The following is a 21,301-nucleotide window of genomic DNA, read 5'->3' on the forward strand; positions in this document are numbered from 1 at the left end:
GTTTTGGTCAAGACAATGGAACTTATGGCACAATATAATAATTGTTTTTAAAAAAAAAAAAATAGTTTTAATTCCTATGACTATTGTTGTTGTTTTGTTGTAGCTGTTTGATTGTCGTTTGTGTGAAGTCACAATGAGGCTGATTACATCTGGTGAACTTGGAGCCTGTTACATTGAAGTCAATATTCTTTACTCTATATGTACTTTTTAAATGTGTAGATCTATCTGTAATTGGAAGTACTGATGAGAATCCAATGAGCCATATGGGCAACCTATAGACTAGTTATAGTTACCCTTATACTTTATAAGAAGTGCTATAACAATTCATTTAATTAATTAAATAAAGGCGACAATGCTTTGTACACAAATGGGTTAAGTTTACTTAACTAGTAGCCTACACTGTACTTAAAAAACCTACTAGATCACTTTACTGGAGACAAATGTTTACTTAGAAAAAGCATGGTAAAATAAATTCTAAGTAAGGTCAGCTAATTCGATTTTACAATGCACGTGCAGGGTAGTGTAACAAGGTTAAAAACGGGAAAGGAGGAAACGGGAACCGGCTGAACGGTCAAAATAATATTTAATGAAACAAAAAGACACAGAACACAAACGCACACACATGCCGTTTGTGCTGCCGCTCTGCAGCTGATTAGCTCTGTTGGGGGACGAGCGTGCGTAGTCTTGGCCCGGCCCCGCCCTCCTCCTCGTCACAGATGTCTCCAATTACATTTTAATGAGTTAAAATACTCATCTTTGATATCAGCAATGGAAACACAACTTGTGAAAATTCAAATTTTTATAGCCTATCAGTAATTAGGTTTGCACTAGTAAAAACATTCATTCTTGATATAAAACGTAATTACTTGCAGATATACATTAAATGAGGGTCCGTGTAACGCTTTGCAGCTGATTTTTCAGAGAATCCAAATTCAATAACAGAAAACGTATCGGTTACCTAACGTAACCTCGGTTCTCTCTAGATGAGGGAACGAGTATTGCGTAAGCTAGCTTACGCTACGGGAAAGATTCATCTTTTCTGAGATATTGAAGCCAAAAAATTATCCTTAATTTTTGTATCCATTGTCAACGCAGTGCGGCAGCTGCAGACCTTGAGCGGGCTAGCTAGCGAGCTCATAGGTTGCTCTGTGGCAACTGCTGCAGCCTATAGACGAGCTTGGGCGAACTCGCGATCCAATGAGAGGCGTCCCGCGCTCACTGCATCAAAGCCCGCCAAAATGGGCGTGACTAGAGTGCATATAAGCGTAGTTCGCAGGCTGGAACCCTGGTTTTCATTGACTGAAGCTGAAAAGTCGCCGTGGCGCGAAGCACGGCCGGTTACGCAATACTCGTTCCCTCATCTAGAGAGAACCGAGGTTACGTTAGGTAACCGATACGTTCTCTTCACGAGAGGTTCTCTCGTATATGCGTAAGCTAGCTTACGCTCACGGGAACCCATTGTCAACGCCGCGCGCCAAGCATCCACTGTATGAGCCCCAGGGAATTAAGGGGGACCCGGGGAGCCCTTATGAGTGGGGAAATAATATTTGGCCGGCAAGAATGCGGGTCATTGATTGTGTAATACATAAGCACATAGTGGGAAGGGAACGACAGAGCGGCGGTGCCGGTCTGTGTGGAATGTGTCCCTTCAGTGCAGCTCACCAGGGAGCTGTAGCGTATTAAACCGCTAGTAGTTTTGCCTGCAGAGCAGGCACGTCCATATTGTAAAATCTGACAAAGGTGGAGGGGAAGTCCATCCCGCTGCCACACATATGTCGTGAATGGAAATCCCGCTGGACCATGCCCACGAGGATGCCATGCCTCTAGTGGAGTGAGCCCTAATGCCCAACGGGCATGGCAGGTCTTTTGACGCGTATGCAGCAGCAATAGCGTCCACTATCCATCTAGATAGTGTCTGTTTCGAGGCGGCGAGACCTTTGGTGCGCCCTCGAACGAAACGAAAAGCTGCTCGGAGCGCCTGAAAGCGGCGGAGCGCGCAGTATACAATCTCAGTGCTCTGACCGGGCAAAGGAGATTGGCGTCGCGTTCAGCTATCGGATGCTGGCAGCGCCGATAGGGAAATGACCTGTGCTCTGAAAGGAGTACCGATCACCTTGGGAACATAGCCGTGTCTAGGCTTTAAAATGACCTTGGAGTCACTTGGTCCAAACTCAAGACACGCAGCGCTGACAGACAGCGCGTGAAGGTCTCCCACACGCTTGACTGATGACAGGGCAGTCAGAAAAACGGTTTTGAGTGAAAGGTATTTCAAATCCACAGATTGAAGTGGTTCGAAGGGGGGCTTTCATAGTTTCGAGAACTATAGAAAGATCCCAGATAGGAACCGATGGGGGCGCGGGGTTCATCCTTCTAGCTCCCCTGAGGAAGCCGGATGACCAGCTCGCTTTTACCCCATGACTGGCCGTGCAGGGGTTCAGCTGAACGCCGCAACGGCCGCCACATACACTTTGAGCGTGGATGGGGATCTGCCCTTATCCAGCAGCTCTTGTAGAAATACGAGCAGCGACGACACCCCACATGTCCGCGTGTCCAGGTCTCTGTCAGTGCACCATTTTGAGAACACAGACCATTTTGACGCATAGAGTCTTCTCATGGAAGGGGCTCTAGCGTGTATGATGGTGTTTATTACTCCTTCTGGCAGAGCGACGGGTAGTCGTTGATCACCCACGCATGCAGCGCCCAACGCTCTGGGTGGGGATGCCAGATTGTGCCGCGAGCTTGAGAGAGGAGATCTGCTCTCACTGGGATGGGCCACGGCGCTGTCAGTGACAGCTGCGTAAGCTCCGGGAACCATGTCTGATTCTCCCAACGCGGGGCTATGAGGAGCACCGAGTGACGCCGCTTCCCTGATCCTCTGCATTACCTGTGGCAATAGCGAGACGGGAGGGAAGGCGTAAGCGGGCGCCTGGGCCAGTCCTGGGCCAGCGCGTCCTCGCTCGAGAAAAATATTGGGCAGTGAGAGTTCTCTTTGGACGCAAAGAGGTCTATCTCTGCTCTGCCGAATAGGTGCCATAACGTCTGGACTGTTTGAGCATGCAGGGACCATTCCCTGGGGGAATATTGTCTCTGGACAGTCTGTCCGGGCCGTCGCTCAGGTGACCTGGCACGCGCGTCGCCCTCAGCGAGCGCAGGTGGCACTGGGACCAACTCAGTATGCCTTTTGTCAGATGGAAGAGGTTCCTGGATCTGACACCGCCCTGACGGTTTAGGTAGGATACCACAGATCTGTTGTCCGAACGGACCAGGACGTGGTGACCCTGAATGACCGGGAGAAAGCGACGCGGCGTACTCGACCGCTATCATTTCCAGACAATTTATGTGAAGGAGCTTTTCCTGAACTGACCATAGGCCGAAAACCGGAGAGCCCTCGCGAGACCGCGCCCCAACCCGTGTTGGACGCGTCTGTCGAGATGACTTTTCGGCGAGATACAGCTCCCATTGTCACTCCCCGCTGATACCATTCGGCCACTGTCCAGGGCTGCAGAGCTGATATACAGGTCTGAGTCACCTTGATGGGCTGGCGGCCTGTGGCCCAAGCCCGGCGAGACGCGCGGTGTTTAGCCAATGCTGAAGCGGGCGATGTGCAGTAAACCCAGCTGAAGTACTGCTGCAGCTGAGGCCATGTAACCTAGCACTCTCTGGAATTTCTTCAGAGGCGTGAGGCTGTTCATCTGAAAAGATGCGGCTAGTCGCTGAACACGGCGTGCGCGCTGTGTAGATAAGTGAGCCGTCATTGCCACGGAGTCTAGTTCTATTCCCAGGAAGGAAATGGTCTGACTGGGCTGTAGTGAGCTCTTGGTCCAATTGACTGCAAGACCCAAACTGTTCTGATGGCTGAGGAGAACTGCTCTGTGAGACAGAAGCTCCATATGTGACTGAGCCATAATCAGCCAGTCGTCCAAATAGTTCAGAATTCGCAAACCCTGACTCCGCAGGGGTGCGAGCGCCGCATCCATGCACTTCGTGAAAGTACGGGTGCTAAGGACAGGCCGAACGGAAGGACGGTGTATTGATAAACCTGGCCGTCAGGCGAATCTCAAGAATGGCCTGTGACGGGATTTATCTGAATCTGAAAGTATGCATCTTTCAGATCGAGAGAAATAAACCAGTCCCCTGGCGCACATGCGCGAGGAGTTTCCTGATTGTAAGCATTTTGAACGGTCTTTTGCAAGCACCTTGTTCAAAACCCTGAGATCTAATATGGGTCTGAGGCCGCCGTCTTTCTTGGGAACAAGAAAATAACGGCTGTAAAGCCCCGACTCGCTCAGAGAGGGTGGCACTTTTTCTATGGCCCTTTTGCACAGAAGGCTTGCTATTTCTGAACGAAGCATGCAGGCTGCTTCCGTGTTCACAGTGGTTTCGAGCCGCGCTCTGAAGCGAGGGGGGCGGCGATCGAACTGTAGCAAATAGCCCTGTTGTATTGTGCTTAACACCCACTTGGATGTCCCTGGAATAGCTTCCCACGCTTTGAAGCGTAACGCTAGAGGGTGAATGGCCAATTCGCTCTGATTGCCGCACACAGAGCGCTGAACAAAATGTGTGAGCGCGTTTAGTGTGTTCATGCATGATTGCTCGCAGACAGCATGAACAGGCTGTTTTGTGAGTGACTTCCCGATTGGAATGAATGGGGAAAGAGTCACATCTGTTACGTGATGCGCAAGCATAGTCATGGGCACGGGACTTACACACAGAGGAATGGTTGCTGGCCGTGTAACAGAGCGGGCAGAGAATGGGCGCGCGCACGCATTTGTGGGCGCCTTCATTGACTCTGACGCTCGAGCGGTTCGTAACCGCTTTATGAGAGCGTGCTCTGATAGGGGCACGGGATGTGTTATGCTTGTGTGTAGGGGCGAACACTGGGTTGTGGGCACTTTTTCTACACATAAGACATGTTTGCTCTTTACAAGATTTATTTGGGTCGCCGTGAAAACGGCGTTTGAGTGCAGGCAAGCGGGCAGTGTCACCGGCTTGTTGGCTGCTAAATTCACCACTGTAGTAGCCTGAGAGAAGGGGACTGACAGGGGGCAAAGCTTTGACGGTGGTCCGGCCGCGGCGGGACTGAGCCGTCGTTTGTTCAACAAAGTTAGGAAGACTTCGGTTGCTCTGGTTTCAGCGTTACCTTAAATCGAGGCCCGCGGGGCGGCGGTCTGCGGCGGCTGTCTGAGCGCTGATCGAGGGCGGCCGCCCTGTCGACGCTGAGAAGTCTGAGTTTGTTGAACTGGGCGCTATGAAGAGGCTCGTGCAGGAGGCTGATCACGTGAGCGGCCTGCAGAGGAGCTAGCGCGACGCCGCAGGAAGAGGTTCATGGCTTGGGTGGCTTTCTGGACTTCTGAGAAGCGGTCAACAATGCCACTCACCGCAGAGCCGAAGAGACCGGTCGGAGAGAGCGGTGCGTTGAGGAACGTGGACGCTCTGCTTCTCCCATGTCGGCTAGTGTTAGCCATAAGTGTCTCTCGGTCACAGTCAGCGAGGCCATGCACTTCCGTAGAGCTTGGGCTGCAGCTTTGGTAGCGCGAAGGGCGAGGTCTGTCGCGCCGTAGATCAGTAACAGCCTCTGGGTGCCTGCCTTTCTCATCCCACTCCGAAGAAGGTCTGCTTGTAGGATCTGTAAAACGGCCATTGAGTGCAGAGCAGATGCGGCTTGGCCGGCGGCGGAATAGGCGCGGCCAACATAGGCGGTTGTCGCTCTGCAGGCCTTAGACGGGAGCACAGGCTTGGAACGCCATCTCGCGGAGGGCGGACAAAGGTGTGCTGCTACCGAGTCCTCGACCGGGGGGATGGAGGAGTAGCCTCTCTCAGTGGCGCCGTCCACCGACGCGAGAGAGGTGGAGACGTGGGAACGGGTCCTGGCTGAAAAAGGAGCGTTCCACGACTTTGCAAGCTCCGTATGTAATTCCGGCAGGAAGGGAGCGGCCCGGCCGCGGGTGTAGAGCGGCGATGGCTTTGAAGAAAGCAGCCGTCGAGTCTGTTGGGTGCCTGCTCAGGGGGCGGTGACCACTCGAGCCCGAGGCGGTCGACGGCCTGTGTGAGGAGGCGTGTTAACTCCCCTTCGACTCCGGCGCGGGTCCTGCTGGATTCCTGGGCCGAGGAGGAGGCTTGGGAGCCTGACCACTCCTCGCTGTCCGAAGCCATGATGGAACAGCGGCCCTTATCCTCCGCCTCGTCATCCGAGATGGCAGCAGTGCGGCAACTGGCGGCAACTGCGCGTCCCAGGGGGGCGGGAAGGGTGAAAGCGATGCTCGAGGGAGAGGCTCCGGCGAGGCAGTCGCTTCAACCACAGTTTCCGGCAGCCTTTGTGAGCGGCGCTTCTTCCTGCGCGGCTGAAGGTAAGGCGGCGCGGCGGTTTCTGCTTTGAGCGCTTCGAGTCGAGCCCGCAGGGTCGACATCGGTAGCTCCTCGCAGAAATCGCATCCGCCCTCAGTGAGGGCGAGCTCTGCGTGCCCCAGTCCCAGGCAGAGAGCGCAGATGATGTGGCGGTCTCCTGTGCTGAGAAGGGCGCGACATGAGGCGCAAGTGGAGCGAGGCATCTTGAAAAAGACGCTCGTACTCTTTTGTGAATAGTTCGTGAGAACTAGCTTGCTGAATAAAAGGATACGTCGTCGGATGGCGTAGCTCGCAGGATGGCTGAAGGTGGCTGAGACGGCCGGCTTCTTCTAGCGCTGTCCACGCTTGCTTGATGCCCCTCGAACGGCGACGCGGCTTCCAGGTCAGCGATGCGAAGAGCTTCGCTGAAGAGATGAAAATCAGGGTTCCAGCCTACGAACTACGCTTATGCACTCTAGTCACACCCATTTTGGCGGGCTTTGATGCAGTGAGCGCGCGGACGCCTCTCATTGGATGCGAGTTTGCCCAAGCTCTTCTATAGGCTGCAGCAGTTGCCACAGAGCAACCTATGAGCTCGCTAGCTAGCCCGCTCAAGGTCTGCAGCTGCCGCACTGCGTTGACAATGGATACAAAAATTAAGGAAAAAAAAACAATTTTTTGGCTTCAATATCTCAGAAAAGATGAATCTTTCCCGTAGCGTAAGCTAGCTTACGCAATACGAGAGAACCTCTCGTAAGAGAATGGGTTGAAACTTTCATTATCCCTGACGTTTTCCTCCTCTTTCCTCCAATGTGACTTTTTCTAAATTGTTACTTAAGAATTATCTTTTGAATATATGACTGACCAATTTTCTATTTTTAATTTTTTTGCTTGCAAGTTGCGCTGCGGGCTGTACCATTACCACGGGGTCGGGGATGAGTGTGGGCTGTACCATTACCACGGGGTCGGGGATGAGTGTGGGCTGTACCATTACCACGGGGTCGGGGATGAGTGTGGGCTGTACCATTACCACGGGGTCGGGGGTGAGTGTGGACTGTACCATTACCACGGGGTCGGGGGTGAGTGTGGGCTGGAGAACAGACTGCTTGTTTCTGCAAGGCTTAAAAGGATCCAGGGGTCGGAAATCTATGGCAAGCATGCAACCATTGGCACGCAGTGTGGTAATTAGTCCTATTGGCACACGGGCGATAGCGAGAAGCCGCCTGGCCGACAAAAGCCTTCACTGACGGATCACATGATTTAGTCCACCTCTTCCAATAAGCATTCTTAAAATAAACGGCGGTGAACTTGTATTACTTAAGCTCTTATAAAGTAGTTAACGGGCTACATAAGAATAGATCCACTATAATAGATTAACGTAGGCCTATTCATTTTGGAACGATAAGTGCAAAATTCGGGAAGGACTTGCTGGACCAGCCAACCAGAACGTTCCGTAATTAATAGACCGCTCTATTGACAACATAATTCCATAAAGTATTAATGCACAATAATAGATACAAGAGAATGTGTTCATAATTATTTGGAGTGAGTGTAAGGAGGTTTGTCTACTCTCTCGCTATCGCACGTGTGCCAATAATTACCACACGCTTGCCATATTCTGACCCCTGCATCCATTTTGCTATCTGTAAATGTAAATTAATATATCTGGAAATTGATTTCAGATATCAATAAATATCTGGAGAATAATTAAACACATTAAAAGGCTTTCTTACAAGTTACAATCACACTACAGATACTAAAAAATAAAATGTTTAGTTGCAATTCAGTTGTTGATATAAGGAAGGGATTTGCACTCTCTAAAAAATGCTGGGTTAAAAATAACCATTGCTGGGTTATTTGGTAACCCAGTGCTGGGTAAATATTGGACAGAACACATGCTGGGTTATTTTAACCAGTGTGCTGGGTTGTTTCTTGACACAATGCTGGGTTAAAGCGACTACTTTTTAAAGGTTCTTTATTTTAGATAATCTTTAGTAGTATACTAAAAATAGTAATAAGCATGTTATGCTTATTAAAAAAAACATTTCACAACAGTATACATGTACAACAGGAAAGCATTTTATTTAATTATTAAATGGCCAACAAAAACTATAATTTTATTCTGAATCAGGCAGAAAATTAAAACACTATTTACAAAATATGTTTTTGGATGACAAAATAATAGCAAATAGTTATTTTACAGAATATCAAATTAAATAAATACTATCAGTATTTTATTTAACTTTTAATTTATTTAGTTCAGCATAAAATTATTCAAACAATGTTTAACTACATTTGTAGTGGCTTTTTCCTATAAGCCACGGCCAGGTAAGATGTTCTTTATGCATAGTTGTCCACACATCGATATCCATTTCAACTGCTTTGTTGTCCATTTAATGAAAAATATATATCTTACAGTGTTTAACACGTTGCTCTATGGTAAGAACCATATGTTCCCGCCACCTGTGTCCTGATACAACCCATGGGAAGTTTAAATAACAAGCTAAATTAACAGGTGACCACACCCACACCACTGGTGCACACTGCCATCTAGTGGTTTGAACAATAATTTAATTTGGCTCCTACAACAGTTTTGGAACAAGGCAGTGCTTTAATTATTAAGAATGTAAAAGAATTACTAAATTGTAGCAAATCAATTCACAAAACACCAATAACTTTATAGAAGTGCACTGCTGGTAGGCTATGTGGAATTTCAACTAGTAAGAAATTAATTATAGATATCCGTAATTGCATTTTGAACAGAAGTGAATGAGCAATCATTTTGAAATTCTACTAGTGAAAATGCAGTTAAAGATATCAAGAATGACTGATTTTAGTTTAAATTGTTGTTTTTGATATCAAGAATGGGTAATTCCACACTGACAAAAAATAAGATTTACTTAATTTTGCAAGTTTTTACAGAAAGTGTTTCTAAGTCAGTTTTAATGGTATATTAAAAAAAAAAAATACTCACCTTCATGACAATATTGATTAAAGTGAATGAGTAAATTTAACTTAAAAATGTCAGTTAATACAATAACTTTTACTTGCTACGTGGTATAGATACTTCGTAATGTAGATACTTCGTAAAATTATATAAACATTTTATTAGAACATTTCACATTTTGAACTTTCTTGATAAACACGTTTGATCATGTACCACAAGACATATGAAAATCTTTGACAGGGAAACTTAATACATAATATGTATCTATTATAAAATGTATAGTTTGGTCCTGGATCCTGATTGGTCAACAGCAGTGCTTTATTCATAATAAAGCACAGCTCTGACCTCTTCATGAAACTTCTATTTGTATCACTCCACCCGGTAGTTAAGTCTGACGTCACGCGTGACGTTTAGCCTCTTCCGGGTCCAAGCACTCCGCTCGTCCAGATCTAATAACAATGGCGGAACCTGTTAATTTATTTACGATCACGTCCTACTTTAGTGATGCACCCTTGGCGGTCAAAAAGGGTGGGTGTTAGGGATTAAGGGATAGCACCCACTGGCGCCAAAGTTTCTTCATTCGTTTAAGATTTGTAACTTACCTTATCAACTGCAGCCATTTTCTCTTTTCTTTCTCGTCACAGGGAAAGCGGTAGAATGACAGTTGAATGTCACTTGTTTTTTTTAACTCCGATCTATTTAAACAACACGGGACACAGCACTGCGGCATGTTAAAACTCGGGCGAAAGCGGTAAGTAGGTAGAGAGGACCCGGCATTTGGACCCGGAAACAGTATTATTGGAGGTGGTTACGTCACGACTTAACAACCGGCAGTTATTCTTGTTGCCTAGCAACATTCTGTTTACTGTATACTGCCAGGGACTATATTTTGGATAGCATTTAATTATTTTACTTGTATAAAATCTTAATGAACATTTGTGTCCTTAATATTTGTACTATGTGGTGACTTTTTAAGGCACTTATTGTGGTTTATTGTGAATATAGTCACGGCTGAAGGAGTTTTCAGGCACTTCGGTTCGCATTGTGCTTAACAACCATATATAATCATGCATAGATGCCACATTCGGCTGGTTGGGATATGTCAACCTTGTCGCCATCTTAGAACGGTCAACAAGGTGTGCTGTTTGAATGTAGGAGAAGCCTCAGACCACTGCAAAATGTGCTTTTGTGTGTAAACAGTTCATCATATAAAGAATCCACCGACTGGGTGCTAATTTTCAGTATGTTTGCCATGATATAATCATTTGACTATAACGTGATGTGATTTCATGCCTTATTGCTTATATAAAATAGATAGTTCTGGTCCTTGATGCTGATTGTTCAACAGCCTTGCTTTATTCATAATAAAGCACAGCTCTGACCTCTTCAGGAATCTTCTGTTTGGATCACTCCACAGCACCCATAGCTGACAGTTATTCTTGTTGCCTAGCAATATTCTGTTTACTGTTTACAGCCAGGGACTAATTCACCTTATGCAACGGTGAAGCTAGCGCACAGCCATCTTGAAAATGCTATCGCTGAACTTCCATTCTAGCAGTTCTATATAGATTTCTATGGTGTTGATGTCAAAATGTAATTAGCCAGCGAAGTGGATTTACAGGTTATAGAGTTGTCAGAAGCTATCATGAGTATTTTAAAGTGTTCAGGGGTGTCATAACAACTGGAAGCAGAGTGAAGGGACACCACCTGCAACTTAACCCAGCCAAGACTGAACTCCTTGTCTTTCCAGCCAACCCTGCTGTTGAACACAACATCACCATGCAGCTGGGTGCAATTACAGTAACACCTTCCAAAACGGTCAGAAATCTAGGGGTAACCATCAATAACAAACTAAATTTCACATACAACATCTCAAATACCGCAAGATCATGTAGATTTACACTCTGCAAGATCTGAACTTGCCACACAACTGCTTGTTCAGTCACTTGTCATAACTAGACTGGACTGTAAAGCTCTCATTGCAGGCCTTCCTGCATGTGCAATTAGACTCTTGCAAATGATCTCTCTTGATGGAACTCCAAGAGACAACACATCTCATGACTATCTTCTCATGTCATTCACCCATCGTGTTATAGTTAAGCAGATTTTTGAGCATTAAACCTGGACTGGGGGAGGGGTGCAACTACATTTATAGTCACATGCTGTACATACTTACACATAGAGTATATATGTGAAAGTGTATGTTTTATTTTATTTTACTGCAAATGTAATCACATTTAAACCTCAAATATGTATGGTGACATTAATTTTAAAAAGTACAATTATTTTCTTTAATGTTGAACTTCCATGTGTAATAATACGAACTGTCCCTGTTTGAAGTTTCATGTCAACTACACATTTTATCTCAAATTTTTAACAAGTTGAAACCTAAAAATAAATCAGAATTACACATATAACAATTAAATGCTTCTATTGTGAATAAGTGCATTATGTCATAGCTGTCTGAATATGATCTGTCAGGTCCAAATTACCTCTGTGTGTGTGTCGGAAAAAAAGTTTTACAAAAAATATTTACACTGACAGAAAAAAACTCCTGAGCATTTTAATGTAGAAAAGGGGTGCCAGATCACACCATCAACTCATGATGAAAAATACTATCTGTGCTCTGAATTTACCTACTTAATATAAATAAATTATGTGGTAGATGTTTTATGAAAGCAATAAGACATTATTCAAGCCATGGCTATATTCACAATATAGCACAACCTCTTATACTTTATTGCTTAAATAAATAACCTAATCTTGCATAATTAACCTTTAGAACATGTTGTAGAGCTGAGCGCAGAACTGAACACTTGGCGCACAAAAAACAATGATGGGAACAACCAACACGTATTTTTATTTTTAAATCATGAATGGGTACAATTGAGTAGAAACTGAACTTAAGAGTTCACAAAATATCTATTTACCAAACTTTAAATCAAAATCAACAATAAAAATTGTGTAAATAGCCTAAACTTGCAAACAGTAAAACCATGCATGCTCATTAATTATTCAAGCGCAGTGCATGTTGGGAACACCAGCTTTGAAAAGTTAAGTCAAATTCGCATATTTTATTTGCCTGTGAAATTTGCTCAAATTAGTGAATACATATGACAAGTTTTTCTACTTTTAGAATTGATGCATGATGACGCATTATGCAAGATAACAAAAAATATATATATTTTCTTAATTTTTTTTACAGTTATTTCAAAAGTCACGTCATTTTTGATATCGCAAATCTTTTACGGATATAAAACATTCGCATTTCCACTATAGGATATCCAATGCACGGTTTATCATTTTAATTACTGAGAATTGAAAGATATCTATAATTCATATTGCATGATTAATTGACAAAACCTTGCGATAGTGGGTCATTTCTGTGATTGCGGCTCAAAAAATATATAGCCCAATTTTTGTCTTTTTCGTCCTCTCCTGGTAAAAAGAAGAAAAATAACCATAACATTTTATCACCATTTCACTATGACATTAAATCCAGCAGAAGAAAAAAACACCAAATGTGTGTATGAGTGGAATCTAGCGCAGACTTGCAGTTTTACCGTTAAATGTGAAATTTAAAGGTGCACATTTTCCGAATCCCTCCCAAGAGACTGACAGTGTAAACAAGGCAAGGTGTTACTACTTAAAGTTCTCTATGTATTTATTCTCCTTTTACACATATCTATGCATCACCAAAATCCCGACTGGAATGTAAAACTGACATAGGCTACCTAGTTAAAAAAAAAAAAAATAATCCTGGCATTTTTGTTTAGTAATTATTTTTCTATGCAGCCCATCTTGTGCGTCAAACCGCACGTCACACTCCGGTTATAATGGCTATTCATCATGCATTGTGGTTTAAAGAGCACGATGGAAATTCAACACAGCCTCGCGTTCCGAGTCACAACAGATTGAAATGTGGGGAAAATATTTAAAAAGTCAAACTTAATCGGTAGAACAACACTGCGCGTGCCATACCGAATATTCATGCGCCTGCAACCATAAATCTCCCAAAGATCGCCCCATTGACACCACTGATGATCAATTATTGCCAATATTTCATCGTTGAGAGAAAGCTATCTTAAGCATGCCCCTCCCTCCACATGCAATTACAGCGATGGCTAAGGGAGATGCGGTCGGTAATCAATAGACGCTTGCAGGTGTACGCGCTGCTGCCTCTTAACACGCGCGCGCACACAGTCCCGTTTGTTTTCTTCCCATGCAGCGCTGGACGCGAGGCGTCAGCATCAGCACCACAGCCTGCGGCCACACGTTTTACAACCGTGTCTGGAAGAAGCCAAACCTAGATAGCGCACTATTTTGGCACCCCTCAAAAACAAAGTTGCGGTGCTGAAATTTCACATTGCGCTATTATCACCTCTCAGCGGAGACCGGAGAAGGCCACTCCATGACAGTCTCGCCTCGCGCACAACGTGTTTGCGCATCCCACAGCAGCGGCGGCGGCTCATCGCGGAACTGGTGAAACACTTCAAGACGCTATTATACAACATTTGGGTTTTATTGCTTATACGGGGCAATAACCTGCTATTATGGCAGGGGTTCGTGGAATGGCTCTTTGGGGGTTGTGTGGGCTTTTATTCGGGCTGCTGAGGCTCAGCTTGGCTTGCCCTGTATCGTGCTCGTGCAATGGCTCGAGGATCGCGTGTATCGATCAAGAACCGGGAATCGAGGATTTCCCTGTTTTGGTGCCGGAGAGTGACATGGAAAACATCACGGATATGTAAGTAGAGCGTTTGAGCGAGTTATAAAAAAGAGCGCGCGTGTGTTGATGAGTGTGTGTGCGTGCGCGCGCGCGCGCGTGTGACGCGTGGGGAGATTTATCAATTTATCGAGGGCGCCGTTTCATTGTAAATAAGTCTAGTGTATTATTTAATATTTATCTTTTTATTTTATTTATTATTCATACCCTTCCACCGTTACATATTAGGAGTTTGCTGTAATAATTCAGGGCGTAAAATGAACGCGAGTTCGATCTTGACTTATCATAGGCTATACCAAACAACTCCATGGCGTCAGTGTGTGTGGATGTAAGTGGTTAGGTTGACATTCAAAGGTGGCCCCTCAGACCCATCATTTTGTGGGCTGCTGACTCACCTTAGCAGACTTTCTCTTACTAAAGCCAGCAGAATAGGAAAAATACTACAACTTATCGCGTTACACGGGTAAAATGTAGGCTATATACTGTCCATGTAAGGCAATTCGATACCGCGTCCGGTTCATAGAGATGTATCGCTCGTGAGTTCTTGCGTTAGACACCGCTGACAGACGAGTCAATTCGAGAGACCGTCAAATGATTCAAACGACTCGCTCCTGAAGAAACAAAATGTGCGTTTGGGCCTGAAATCAGGAATGCGTCCGTATAACGCTGTTTTCTGAAATAAACGTTGACTAAAGCCATAATTGTGCGTAAGTTGGAGTAGCATACGTTTATGGTTGTTTATAGGTTAGTTGGGGAGTAGTCTAACGTGTCTGCAGAGCAAGAGGCATTGGCGCCTACGCAAATATGTCACTCCGTTTCCACGACAACAGCGCAGCGGACCCACACAGGTTGTAGAGAAATCATGTCGTTTTCATGCATGCAAACCTTTATTAACTTGATCATATGGCGCTAGTTGGATGTCAAATGATGGTGCGTCTATTTAAGCTGTTTTTCAAAATGCTATTCACAGATAATATTATTGAAACTTAATTTACTCACAAATGAGTAGCCTACCCTAGTAGGCTATTGCCATATTTTTTGGCCATGCATTTCAGTTTTTTTTTTAAGTACCTTGTAGTTTGTGTGTGTGTGTGTGTGTGTGTGTGTGTGTGTGTGTGTGTGTGTGTGTGTGTGTGTGTGTGTGTGTGTGTGTGTGCAACATTTCCTGTTTATTTCAACCACATTTGGCATTTTATAACATCTAAAATATTCTATAATAAAAATAATCTTCATTGTGATTGGATCAATCAATGTGAGCCCACTTTGGACATTGTCCATAACGAATCTATTCGCAATACTTAAAAAAAACATTGTGTTTTATAGGGGCCTTTAGGCCCTGCAACAGGTGTGCTTTTTTACCCCAAATACCATCCTTTCTCTTATTGGTCAGTTCTTTAAAAACTTTTGATTTGATCACCTTGAACAAAACAGAAAGTGATACATTTGTATTTTGTCTCAAAATAAATGTTATAATTGTAGGTATTCTCATTGGCTATATAAAAAATGATTAAATACTAGATCGAAATACCTCAGAATCAAACTTTAGACATTGCACACAATGATCTCATGGATCAGAAATATTTTGCGGTGCATAGTAATAAATAGGTGTTAAAACCTTCGGGCCTGTGAGAAAAATATGAAATTATGGTCTTGACCAACACAAAATCGTTTGAAAGCTTAAAGCTTTACCTTCTAATGTATGTTAGCATTATGACCAAAACTGAACAAGTGCTTTGAAATTTTCAGACAAATTAGAAGTATTCAGTTTTGATCATTTATATAGAAACTTGCACTGTATATATATATATATATATATATATATATATATATATATATATATATATATATATATATATATATATTGCAATCAGTAAAAACATCAAACTGATCAAATAGTCATGTGTCATATGTTGTTGGAAAGCTCTCAATGAGGAGAATATTTTTGTACTCACAGACAAATATATAGCGAGTAATAGCTAAGTATATGTCTTTGACAATTATGTTGGTGTTGCTTGTATGCCGTTGTTTCACTTAAAACTAAACAAAAAATAAAATCACATACCATTACTTAGAGAAGGTAATTATCTTTCAAACAAGCCCCCCACGCAAGTTAATCAAATACATAGATCATTAGAAAATCCACACAAAGCACAAAGTTACATATGGCCACCAGAAGATGGTGCCAAATAAATGATACAAACTAAATGTTGTCTTAAATGGCTCAGAATGAAACTCATTCTGTGAAATCTCATTACTAAAAATCATGTCTACATGCTATGCATACCTTTAGTCATTGTTCTATATGCATTTGCATTTTTTTAATAAAATGTTTTATGTACAATTTGTTTGGAGATGCTTTTGGATACATTTTTGGACTCTATGATAAATCATTTTGTAATGCTAAAACTTTTGATTGCTTTGCCAACACAAAATGTTCTCCAATACAGTTGACATGATTGGGAACAAAACAAAAGCAGTTTTTGGAGCTATCTTATTTACACCCAGAGAAATTGTCACAGCTAAAGAATGGGAAGACAAGAGGTGCGGATCCAAATGCGTTTTTTTATTAATGAACACAATGGTGAGGGTAAACAGACATGAGCAAATAAAACAACCACGGTGGGTAAAACGAAACTAAAACAGGGAGACAAAGGAACATGGAACGGATAAACCTGGCAAGACGGGGAGCAGAGCGACCATCAAGACAGCAGCATACACTCGGGAACAAACATGAAACGGTAACGATCGACAACGGAGAGAGGAAACAATGGGGTTTAAGTAGACAGACACAGTGATAACAAAACAAGCGACAGGTGCGGACAATAACGCTGTGACAGCGATGATGAGGAGTGAGGAAGAAGGGAAGTGTAGTTTTTAACAGACAGTGAAACACAGGCGGACAACAAGGAAGAAATGACAGGGAGCGTGTTAGGTGAAACAGAACACACGGGACGGATAACAAGGAAGGGCGACATGGAACGTGACTGGCGAGGGTGAAACAGAAAACACGGGACGGACCACATGGAGACGTGACAAGAGAAACAGAGAACACAGTGAGGACAACGGGGAATCGTGACAGAATCCCCCCTCAAAAGGGCCAGATTCCAGACGGACTTAATAAACAGAAGGGAAAAAACAGCAGGGTTAAACAAATGTTCAAGGCGAGAGGGGCTAGACAAGGGGAAAAACAGACGGACCAAAGGGGGCACAAGGGACACGGAGACAGTCCAAGGAAGTTCAAGGGACATGGGGACAGACCACGGGGACTAATAGGCAGTCCACAGGGGCACAAAGGGCAGACGGGCAGCCCATGGAGGCCGAGAGGGCAGGTAAGCAGTCTCTGGGGGTGTGTGCAGGGAACCAGGTCGGGTGGCCTGGGGAACGTCCCTCGGGTAGGGACAGGTTTAGAGGGCCTGGGAGCTGGCCACTGGGCAAGGGCCGGTTCAGGGGACCCGGGAGGTGGCCACAGGACCGGGACAGTTCAAGGAGGCCTGGGAGGCGGCCACAAGACAGGGACAGGTCTAGGGGGCCTGGGAGGTGGCCATCGGACAGGGACAGGTCCAGGAGGCCTGGGAGGCGACCTCAGGACAGGGACAGGTCTAGGACGTCTGGGTGATGGCCGCAGAACAGGGGCCGGTTCGGGGGACCCGGGAGGTGGCCACAGGACCGGGACAGTTCGAGGAGGCCTGGGAGGCGGCCAGAAGACAGGGACAGGTCTAGGGGTCCTGGGAGGTGGCCATCGGACAGGGACAGGTCCAGGAGGCCTAGGAGGAAGAGTGGCCACTAGGGGAGCTGGCGGAGCCAAGGAGGACTGAGATGGAGCGGTCGAAGACTTGGGTGGTGGCGCCGAAGGAGGCGCAGGCAAGGCCGCAGGAGACCCTGGGGGCGGAGCTGCAAGGGGCTCTGGAGATGAAGCTGAGGGAGGCTCTGGGGGCTCAGGAGGCGGAGCTGAGGGAGGCTCTGGGGCCTCAGGAGGCGGAGCCGAGGGAGGCTCTGGGGTCTCAAGAGGCAGGGCCGTGGGAGGCTCAGGAGGCAGAGCCGTGGGAGGCTCTGGGGGCAGGGCCGAGGAAGGTGGCGCCGTAGGAGGCTTTGAAGGCGGAGTCCTGGAAGGCTCTGGAGGCGGAGCCGATGGAGGTGGCGCCGTAGGAGGCTCTAGAGGCGGAGGCCTGGACGGCTCTGGAGGTGAAGCCATGGAAGGCTCAGGAGGTGGAGCCGAGGAAGGCTCAGGAGGCGGAGCCGAGGAAGGTGGCGCCGCAGGAGGCTCTCGAGGCGGAGGCCTGGAAGGCTCTGGAGGCGGAACCGATGGAGGTGGCGCCGTAGGAGGCTTTAAAGGCGGAGGCCTAGAAGGCTCTGGAGGTGGAGCCGAGGGAGGCTCAGGAGGTGGAGCCGAGGAAGGCTTAGGAGGCGGAGCCAAGGAAGGTGGCGCCGTAGGGGCCCTTAGGGGCGGAGCCGTAGGAGGCTCGGGAGGCGGAGCCGTAGGGGGCTCGGGAGGCTCTGGGAGTAGAGCCGTAGGGGGCCCGGGAGGCGGAGCTCTAGAAGGCTCTGGAGTCTCTGGTTGCAGAGCCGTAGGGGGCTCTGGGGGCGGAGCCGTAGGAGGCTCAGGGGGCGGAGATCTAGAAGTCTCAAGAGACTCGAGAGGTGGAGCCCTGGAAAGCTCGAGTGACTTGAGGGGCGGAGCCCTGGATGGCCCGAGAGGCTCGAGAGGCGGAGCCCTGGAAGGCTCGGGAAGCTCAAGAGGCGGAGCTCTGGAAGGCTCGAGGGGCGGAGCTCTGGAAGGCTCGAGGGGCGGAGTCCTGGAAGGCTCGAGGGGCGGAGTCCTGGAAGGCTCGGGAAGCAGAGCCCTAGAAGGTTCGAGGGGCACTGGCTGCCGGACGGTCATGGCCGCTGGCGCTGGCCCTGGGACGGTCATGGCCGCTGGCGCTGGCTCAGGGACGGTCGAGGCGACAGGCGCTGGCTCAGGGACGGTCGAGGCGACAGGCGCTGGCTCAGGGACGGTCGAGGCGAAAGGCTCGCTCACAGTGACGTGCGTAGGCGTTGGCTCGCTCACCGTGATGTGCGTAGGTGCTGGCTCGCTGACCGTGGCTGACGTGGGCACAGGCTCGCTGACCGTGGCTGACGTTGGCCGGAAGGCGGAAGCCCGTCTTCTGTTCCTCCTCCAGGCAGACGAAGTGGGCCGTGCAGGCTCACTGACCAAGGCAGGTGTGGGCTCTGGCTCGTAGATCGTGGCTGACGTGGGCACAGGTTCGCTCACCGTGACAGGCGTGGGCTCTGGCTCGCAGACCGGGACTGAGAGAGGTGGTTCCTCTGATGCAAACGTCTCCACGATGAGCTCCACGTACTCCTGCCAGGTGTAATCTCCGATTTCCGGCAGATCGCAACATCTGTGTTTCGGTACGCCAATCCTGTATACGGTCTTCAGGAGGTTGTCATCCCAACCAGTGTAGCCGGCCATGCCGGAGAAAAAGTGGGAGAACTCACGGATGTTTAGCTCCATGTGCGTCAGTCCCACGAAGAAAGCCGCTGGATCCATTGTGGTCGATCGTTCCATCACAGTTGAAGAATGGGAAGACAAGAGGTGCGGATCCAAATGCGTTTTTTTATTAATGAACACAATGGTGAGGGTAAACAGACATGAGCAAATAAAACAACCACGGTGGGTAAAACGAAACTAAAACAGGGAGACATCAAAGGAACACGGAACGGATAAACCTGGCAAGACGGGGAGCAGATCGACCATCAAGACAGCAGCATACACTCGGGAACAAACATGAAACGGTAACGATCGACAACGGAGAGAGGAAACGACGGGGTTTAAGTAGACAGACACAGTGATAACAAAACAAGCGACAGGTGCGGACAATAACGCTGTGACAGCGGTGATGAGGAGTGAGGAAGACGGGAAGTGTAGTTTTTAACAGAGACAGTGAAACACAGGCGGACAACAAGGAAGAAATGACAGGGAGCGTGTTAGGTGAAACAGAACACACGGGACGGACCACATGGAGATGTGACAAGAGAAACAGAGAACACAGTGAGGACAACGGGGAATCGTGACAGACATATATCATGTAAAATCAGAAAAATCAGAAATATTTTGGGCTGTTTATAGTCTAATATAGATTATGTGTATGTTTTTGTTTGATTGGTTGCTATTAATTTAATTTGGCACTGAAATGCATTTGACCGGTTTTGCAGCATCTTATGTCTTAATTCCAGTCATTGAAAAAACGTAAAGTAACAAAAGGCGATTTTACATGGTTCCTCGGTAGCCACAGGATCTGTATTTTCAATGGGAGAAAGGCGGTGGGCGGCTGAACGGATCGAGGCAGAGGCATTTGTCAAGCTCGTTGAAGAGACATCAGCCACTTTGTCATGCATGACTGCTTATGACACACACTGTGCAATATAAAAATAATGTATATATATAGTTGACCTTTGTGCCCCCTCAAAAATAAAAATAAATATTGCCCCAGCAAAGTACCATGTTGTTATCATCTTATGCCTGATTATTTTTAGGCATAGTTAAATCTAGTTAAATTGTTTGTTCTCTGATATGTTACCTTATGTTATTGAAACATATACTACTATAACAACAACATACCAAAAAGGACCATTATATTACTAAAAGTATTCATTCTGTACCGTTGGTATATATCAAAGTACCATGGTGTTGCCATGTTATTTTTGGGCATGATAATAGTACCATGATAATAATGTGTTTTTGAACGATGAACAATGTCTTTTTTACAACATTTATTCATCTTTGTTATTTCTAGTTAATAAAAATAAAATTGTTCATTGTAACTTCATGTTAGTTCATAGTGCTTTAGCTAATGTTACCATATTCAACTTTTGATTTAAATAATGTATTACTATATGCTAGAATGTATATTTTAATTAATGCTCCAAGATTAATAATTGTTCATTGTTAGTTCATGCTAACTAATAATGTTAACTAAAGTTGACATATTGTAACATTATTACCTTTTTTGTAAGGGCAATCATTTTTTCTTTCAACAGATACATCACAAATCAAAAAAAGCTATTAACAATCAATGAGGACCATATGAAGTTCTACTCAAATCTCAGGAATTTGTGAGTATCTGGTATTTTGAAGAATGTATAAAGTATTAATGACACCTTAAAGGACAGCAGAACTTATGTGCTGTAAACATTTGCCTCCCACAGAACAGTGACCAATACTCACCTGACATCTGTCTCTACATTGGCCTTCTTCAACAATTCCAAACTTCAATATCTGTAAGTGTATTTTAAATGATTTGAAATGGGGATATTTCATCCAAACC

At 45.9% G+C, this 21,301-nt stretch overlaps 1 protein-coding gene across 1 annotated transcript in view; it reads left to right on the forward strand.

Moving 5' to 3' along the window:
• The first annotated feature begins 13,583 nt into the window (after positions 1–13,583).
• ntrk2b (neurotrophic tyrosine kinase, receptor, type 2b) overlaps positions 13,584–21,301 on the forward strand; it is a 38,894-nt gene continuing 31,176 nt past the window's right edge. The window contains exons 1-3 of the mRNA XM_052098921.1: positions 13,584–14,015; positions 21,015–21,089; positions 21,183–21,254. Of these exons, the coding sequence (XP_051954881.1) occupies positions 13,825–14,015; positions 21,015–21,089; positions 21,183–21,254 (338 nt within the window). The 5' untranslated portion in view covers positions 13,584–13,824. The remainder of the gene's footprint in view (positions 14,016–21,014; positions 21,090–21,182; positions 21,255–21,301) is intronic.

Source organism: Xyrauchen texanus, chromosome 3 (assembly GCF_025860055.1).
Source record: "Xyrauchen texanus isolate HMW12.3.18 chromosome 3, RBS_HiC_50CHRs, whole genome shotgun sequence".
NCBI classification, from domain to species: Eukaryota; Metazoa; Chordata; class Actinopteri; order Cypriniformes; family Catostomidae; genus Xyrauchen; species Xyrauchen texanus.